Below are 8,383 nucleotides of genomic sequence, written 5' to 3' on the forward strand. Positions count from 1 at the left end.
TACAGCAGATACAGGCTTTAAAGCACTGCAAATATTTTGTAGAAGCCTGGCTTGCATGTGGAGACTAAAGCAAACTGGTTTTATATCAAAGAAAAGCAGAATGTTTGCTTCCTTCCAAATTGTGCAGAACCTTAAACACAGGCCTGGCGATACGAGCGACTGTCAGTATGAAGTCTAGCATAGGAGAGATTTATGCCGATACACACACAGGTCTTTCAAAGACTGCATGCATCTTACTTACAAAGTGACAGTCTAATTTAGAAGTATTCAAATACACACAAAATTTGAAGTACATATATGTAAAAGATGGCTTTATTTCTTAAGAGAAGTTTAGAATTCTGACAAGCACGTTATTTGGATCTGTCCTTATCCTTCAGAGTATTTTCAGAAGAGTTGTCTGCAAAACTGGTTCAATAACAATAACAAAAGGCCCTCGATATAGTCAATGGACTACATTTGTCCAATTCTATCAGTACATGAAAAAAATCCTAAAAAGATTTGGATTTAATGCCCTATTTTTTAAAAATTATTATAATGGTCTTCTACAATGATCTAGTTGTAGAAAAACCCTCCACACACATTGTCACTGCAATAGCGATGTTGTTATATTTACACCATTTCCCAGTGTAGGGTAACATTATATGGAAATTACAATTATAACTTCCCTCTCTTGGTAAAGAACTGCTGCTGAGTTCCTGAAGTACGATGATGTGTGTATTTACGTGTAGCAAAACCACCAAGCTGTGCTAGCATTCAAAGATCTGAATTCCCACGTAGCACCACCACCTTGTTCTTTTTAAAGATGGTAAGCCCACCGAGTAGGCTCAACCTATAGCCCTTTCTACAGGGATAAGAATCACCTCCAAGGAACACTTTATATCATTGAATACCAAATATTTATCTGTCATGTAAGCAGATTAGATTGGAATCATTATATTGAATCTTACTGTAAGAAAACTGGCTGCTTGTGCCCATCCTTTTACAAGTTCTTCTGTAATATTTTCTACACAAAACCAGAATGCTAAAGTTAGAGCATAGTCCTCAAGCAAAGGTGCCAGGTATTTGCATTATCAACATACCAACATTTCAGTGACTTTAGAGCTGAAAATAAATGAAAGCATTGATTAGCAAAATAATCTGCAACTGAAGTCCATTATATTTTTTAAAGTACGCTTATATAATTTTTAGCATAAGCACACTATCAAGTTATTCTGTATATTTCAGTGAAGCAAAGCTTTAAAACTGTTGTAGAGAGAATATATCATCATTCTCATTTGTGTGCCCGCGTGTCTGTCTCGAGGGAGCAATAAATCCTCTCTGTAAAGACCATTTACACAAATGAAAGCCAACTTTGAGATTAGTTTATTATCATTATTTTTCTAAAGATTCACTACATGATAAAAAACTAAATGAATGTGTATTCCTGACCACATTGATAATGTTATAGCTAGAATCCCATCAGCTAGTTTATGACAAGCAACTGCAACAGGTGTAAACAGAAACCAGGCCCCTACACTGGGGCAAAACTTGGTTGCAGGTTGACTGAATGATACTAATATTAAAAGCAAGATTTTTAAAGTAAACTCCACTGGAATTCAGATCCAATCAAGGGAACAGTGAGAATGACACGGTGAAGGTACACTTGGGTGCAATTTCATGCTGGTGACTGTTTTCCTCTTTCTACGCAGGTTTTAAACCAGGAGTTGCATATCCAATGACACACGCAATTCAAAAAACTGAAGTGACCATTAGCACATTTGTACACATACTTACATAAATTCAGTATTTATATACTTTAAACAAAGTTTCATTTTAACAGTTGAAGTTTTAACACAGGAAAGATCATCTACTACAAAGAATGCGTAACGGGATCACAGATTTTCCACAAGCATATAAACACATTTTAAAGTGCTTTCCGGGTGCTTCAGGTTAACCCTTTTCAGTATAAGCTTCTATGTAGTGCTGTTCCAGTCATTACAAAACTATTTAAGTCATTCTTCTTCAGGTGCATTGTGTATTCAGGAAAAAAAATGACGACACTGTTGACGTAAAAGGTTTAAGCTCCACCAACATGGATGTATACATTATTTAAGTTCAGATGAAGTTGTCAAATACTTTGGTTTGTCATAGTTTATGATAAATATTTGATAGAACAGAAATTGTGCCTCTCCACTCTACGATTTTCACTACAAAATACCCCAACATAAATTGACAGTATTCTTTGGTAAAAACAGGACATTTGGCCAGTTTGTGTGTACATCTATTTATTACAATAGTCTAAAAGTGAACAAATGCCACTGCTGTACTGTCAATTTACAGGAATAACCATTCCTTACTCAGTGGGGAGTATCAAAATACTAAGCTTAGCAGTTAGCTATATAACAAGCTAAAACATTCAGCAACTATTACAGGGGATCAGTAATGTTTTTAGAGTATTTTTTGCTTAACATTTATCCTTTACAAAAAACTTTAAAATGCTCTATGCCTGCAGATACGTTCAGTATTTCGCAGTGACTACAGAAACATTCAATGGTGTACACCGTCAGGTTTCTGATAAGCAGTGTAACAAAACCCAGGCAGGAGTATGGCGTGCTGACCAATATTCAGCTGCACAGCGTTTGTGCATTACCTACACTAAGGACTAAGAAAAGCCTATTAAAAACTCAGTTAACTGCTACAGGTTATGTGAATATATAAAAACGGAGCAGATATACAAGTATAACACTGAACATACTGTACTTTATTAGCACAAAAAGCCAGAACAAGGCACAGCAAGCAGAAAAATACATCAATAGAAGGGTTAGTGTAGCATACAAGAATAACGTTTATTGTACTTGCAGCCAAGATGTTCCCTACCTCGCACAGGTCACTGCCATAGAGAAGTAATACCATACTGTAGCAGCTGGTAAAGAAACTAGGGAGCACTTGTAATTGGTACAAAACATTAAAACGGGACAGGGCATTCCAACAAAATTTTAGTGCAAAAATGTCAAAGACAGAACTATTTTAAGTTCCATCTCCAATTAAATAAGCAAACAGAACTTAGAATTTTGTTTCCAAGTAATCTGTTGAAACTATTATCAGTGCATATTACTTTAAAACATTTTTAAAAGCGCAAATGGAAAGATATTTACAAATAAAGTGTAACAGTACCTGCGAAACCTGACATTTATTTCAGATGTGTCAGATTTTGTATTCTGATTATAATAACTCAACCACTTGTAATTTTCTCCATAAAAATATCAGACACTTTAAAAATAAAAAACATTGCTTCTCTTCACTATTACCTTCCATTGTAAATGACGAGTAGTCAGGCCACCAAATTCTGCTTTAGAAAAACACAAACTTTTGTTTCATGGCAGTAATCTCGTTCTGTGCCCTGCCATTGAATCGATAATTCACGCTGGAAGGTATTTAACTGTCCAAGACAGTATTACTTTTGCTAACAATGCCACTTAAATCTCCAAGTGTTTAAAATAGAATTACAGTACTGAGCAGGCATATTCAAGTCTTAACGATTAGGAAACCCTATACACTGAGAAAAGCATGATTCATCTGCTAGCATCAAAAGGCCGTTAACTCTTTATGGACAGCAGGCCATCCTGCTTCTAGTGAACTGCTCTTGGTTAAAAGAAAATACTCTTATTCACTACTATCTGCAAAGTTATCCGCAAGCTAAATTAGTACTTTGAGAAGTGAAAAGTTTTCAAGAAGGTATTTTAAAAAAATACTTCAAATATTAGCAAAAATGCTCCTCCAATAAAGTCTTTATTAGCATTACATGAATGCCCCATGGAAAATGCCGCATAGTTTCTTCATCCAATTACTACAGCTATAAAAACAAAATATTCAGGAATTAGCAAAAATATTTTCATTAGGCCTTAATGAAAAACGTGCAGAATTGTGTCTGCTTATTGTTTCCAAGAGGCATCACAACTTAGTTTGATTAACAGCAGGCAGCATCTGACAGGATACTAACACTCAGCTTAAATAGGATATTGCAAAAAAGCTAGACGTTGTTGGTGCGTTCGCTGCAGTTAAACTGTAACACACAAAAAAAAGCATATTCTGTAAGCTTACTGGGGATTCTGATTTCGGTTACTTTGTTTTTATAGGTTCCCGCTCCAGCCATCGCACCCTGACTTTTTGTTTATAGTGATACTCCTTTAGAAAGTCTTGCAACATCGAAGGTAGAGGAAGGTCATCAATTCCGTCATACGTAGTGCACCTGCAGATTACTGCCCGGCAGATATACTGCAGACTAAAGGGGAAGGTCCTGTTCAGGGACACGGTAAGCAATGGTTCAAAGAACATGCAAGAGCTTGGGTCTTTGTAGTGTTCCAGAAGCCCTGTAACAGTGGAGGAGTGAAACACACAGGGATCGTGGGCATCGAAACTGAAATTGTGATTCCACTGCTCAATGCGTGCGTGTAGCGATCGGTTATATCGACGGAAGCTCACAGAGAAGAGGTAGTCCTCTTGCGCAGAATCCCTGAGCAAAAAAGTGCCTTCGGGCTTACCCTCCAGAAGTGCTTCTGCTTCATAGCGGTCCATCACGCCCCAGTAGCAGGGGTTACCTGTGATCTGAAGTAAGTCTGGCACAAGGCAATGGATGTAGTCTATCTGAGTGTGCACCTTCCAAGCCCCCTGCCTGCTGATGTGGCCGTGGTTCTCTCCAGACATCTGACGCTGCTTCTGCCTGCGTGACTGCAGGCAGAGCGTTGTTGTGTCCTCTTCAGAGTCACAGTTTCCTGGAGGGGTTAGATTTTTGTCCCCGGTCAGCTCAGTCATACCGGGGGCTAGCTTTGGTCCCAGTTTATACAATGGATTAACCTGTGCTGTGGCTTCAAAAGTATGTATTTGGGCGTTGGGAGGGGGATCCACCCCTTCTTCAATACTGAGTCTGCGTCTCTCTCGCAGCCGGTCTTCTTCATCCTCCGTGGAGACCAAGGAAGGATCAAATGTGTCAAAAAAGGTTGAATGTGGACTCACAGGAGCTGTGTGCTGTTTAATCAGGTGCCACTTCTGAGCCAGATCGGAGCCTGCAGGAAAAGGGCATTTCTCAAGCATCAGTTCAGAGAGGTGGATCTTTCTTTTGTTAGAAAACAGAGGTTTGGACTGTTTGCTGTAAGTTCTCATGGGAAAACACAGCCCAACAGTATCCTGTAGACGCTGACGCAGAGAGCGGCTGCCTACTGTCCTGTTTGACACTGCATCCATATCATGGACAGAACTCACCCCATACCTTCTCTCCCGCCTCTGCAAACCACTTCGCGTTCTACCAAATCTTTTTTCAGTATCCAAGGAGCTCTGGGTTTTGGTAGAGCAGGAATGTTTCTTCTTCCCACCCCAAGGAGCATGCCGAGAATAAGAGTCCCTTCGAGCAAGCCTAGCTCCCGTGGTGATACATGAGTCATTCTCTTTCTCAATGCTTATTTCAACAATCTGAGGAATTTCTGTGACACAGTTTTGGTTCCGCCTTGCTGAATTCTTGGAAGGACTTAAACCTAGTTGCAAAGCAATGTTTTCTCTCAAAGGGCTGCTGGGTTGATGTTGGGCCACTCCAGTTATCTGGATAGCTTTGTCTTTAGCAGATGAGCAACTACTGGAGCTCACCACCACATTTTCATTTTGGCTTCCACCTTCATGACTGAAGAGATTCTGGCACCTGTATTTGAAATTGTTCCACATCTTTCCCACTTTATCCATGGATTATGTTATCTAAATTGAAGAGAAGAAAAAAATAAATAGAACAGTTTAAAAAAATGAGAGCACACCTTCAGTTATCAATTAAATTAAGACTGAACACACCATAGTTGAAAAAGTGCCCTCACGCTTACATAGATATGTAGCGCTGGCAGGCATCACACCATTCTGAGACTTAGAAAAATCACCTAGAATAAAATGTTTTGGAAATTACAAATATTTGATTTACAGTCCCCTCTGTACTTTCATCAGATCACTAAAAATTTAGGTAGAGCTGCATAATTGTACTTGACAGACAGGAAATACAATCTCAAATTCTTCATTTTAGGTGTCACATTTAACATATGCCTCCCTGATAAGATTCCAGTAGGTCGTAATAAAACGAATACTGACAAGGAACAATTTTGGTGATTCCCAGCTATGAGAACAGTTACAAAAGACAAGATGAAAAGAAATTGCACAAAAATATAAATTTGGAGTGTTCAGCATTCACCAAAAAATATAAAGGCAGGCAATAAGGTATCAGCAAAACTTTGTAATTCTAAAGTCTCTGATACATTAGTAAAAGCCATACATACAAAACATCTAAAAAACATCTGGCTTTATTACTTAAGTCATGAAACAGCACAAGAAACTTCAATCTTTAGTAAGAGCACTTAAAAAGAAAGCAGCTCTGCAGCAAAAACAGTGATAGTGAATCATGGAGATATAGTAAAGAGATAAACACATTAGCTGTGCGTGTTCTGCAACTGCTTCTTCAGAAATCAAGTTTGATAACTGGAACAAGACTGCCAAAATCACGGGACTGCCCTAGGACACTGAAACAGGTTAATTCTGTACTAAGAAGTCAGGCGATGCCAAACTAAATTAGATCTAATTAAGTTCTGAGAGAAGTGTTGAACTTAAAAGAACTAAAACATGTCATCATATTTAACTCTTAATGGAAACCGCTCAGTTGTAGGGATATATATTATTTTGAAGTAACATTCCTCTGTTGCCACTGTTCTTTTTTTCCCCCCACAGCTAGACAGGAACCTAAAACAGAGATCAAACCCACTGGGTCTCATGAAATAACATGGACGATAGACAAGTAAGCAATAGTCCAGCAATCCAGAAGCCCCTTCAGATAGAAGCACAGCTATAAACCTATGACTGTAGCAGAATCCACTGGCACTGAGGAAAAGTCAGAGGTATAGCTTACATGAGAATTACGAACAGATGACTTGAAATTCTTCCTAACTGCTATGGGAATAGAATGCAAAAGGAAAAGATTTTTCCCCCATTCCTTCCTCAAACACTTCAGCAAAAGCAGTAAGCTAAGTATCTACATATAATTACATAAAATAAAACCTTAAGAATTTAGTGTGGACTCAGGGAGGTGGCTGGAAGAAGAAAAAATAACCAGATCTTAACAGCCTCCATAGGTTGTTGGTACAAGTTACCTTGAACACAGTGCTAATGACTATCTGAATAACACCCAAGCAGCTGTTAAGACACTTTTTCGAGTAACTTTTTCGAGATGGAGAACAACTTGCTAAGACAGGAAGTCTTACATGTAGAAGACACTACGAGTTCTGTGCATATGATAAAAATGAAAGTGTGTAAAGCACATGAGTGAGGAACATCCTCCTTTCACAAACTGCTACATTCTTTTTTTCTGGAGTGGTCTGGACCAAGCTGGAGGACTGGGGGAGTTTTAAGAGCAGCAGAACTAATTACACCAGATCATGTACAGATTTGTAGAAAGCATACAAGCATGTATCATGCCATCACAATAATCTTAGCTGCTTGTGGAGTCTCACAGATTATCCACACTTACGCAGAAGCAGCATACGTTTGATGTGTCTGCCTGTCAACACCGTATATATAAGGTTAAGTTCTACCCACTTTTCTCTCACATTCTCCATTTCTTCTTCTTTCAAGCCACCAAGATATATAAATTTATCTTTGTGACACCTACTAACCCGTTGTCATAATTCAGCTGAAGCCAGCCAACAAATTTTAAAGTTTTGGGAAGTGAAGAGACAATATATAATCTCTATTCCCTTGGGAAAGAAGGCTAGGAACTATATATTTTTGTGTCAATGACTCAGAATTGCTTTTCTGACCAGTCATATGTTATTCACTATTGCTCACTATTGTTCTTCCTTTGCACTATTAGTCCAAAATGTCTTTAGGCTATTGGATGGGTTGGAAGTCCTTTATACCTGCCCACCACTTCCCAACGAACAAACCAAAAAAAAAAATCCATCCGCAAAATCCCCACCATACTGGCTTAAACTACTTTTTAAAAGTTACATTTAAAGGTCAATTACTTTGTCATAGAGCATACCCTTCTTACCCAGAAAAGCATATGAGCCACTGCTGTATCTTGACTTGCGAATATACCTCAACAAGAACTTGCTAGATTCCTCCTCTCAGTTGTGGACATGATTACTACAAAAAGAAGAAACAGCATTTTTGTTAGTTGTTTGAGTAACTTTTTAATTTGATACAATCTGTCAATGTATCAAAGGGACATTTCACCAATTATGTCTTACATGTATGTGTGCACAGAACTGCCTGTTTATAATAAGCATAAATATGTATATAAATGTAAATAAAAGGCTTCACAGAACTTTTTTCATCCATTAACCACGTTTGTCAGATAGAAGCCTGGAGAGGACCCTCAAAGGAA

General features: G+C 38.2%; 1 protein-coding gene across 1 annotated transcript; it reads right to left on the minus strand.

Annotated features, from left to right (window-relative positions):
• Window positions 1-1,350: 1,350 nt before the first annotated feature.
• Window positions 1,351-8,142, minus strand: SOCS5 (suppressor of cytokine signaling 5). The gene is made up of 2 exons (XM_035321589.1): window positions 8,048-8,142; window positions 1,351-5,721 (listed from the first exon to the last, which is right to left on the minus strand). Exon 2 carries the CDS (start codon window positions 5,707-5,709, stop codon window positions 4,099-4,101), a length of 1,611 nt encoding a protein of 536 aa, XP_035177480.1. The 5' UTR covers window positions 5,710-5,721; window positions 8,048-8,142; the 3' UTR covers window positions 1,351-4,098.
• Window positions 8,143-8,383: the final 241 nt, after the last annotated feature.

Source organism: Oxyura jamaicensis, chromosome 3, assembly GCF_011077185.1.
Source record: "Oxyura jamaicensis isolate SHBP4307 breed ruddy duck chromosome 3, BPBGC_Ojam_1.0, whole genome shotgun sequence".
Lineage (NCBI taxonomy): Eukaryota > Metazoa > Chordata > Aves > Anseriformes > Anatidae > Oxyura > Oxyura jamaicensis.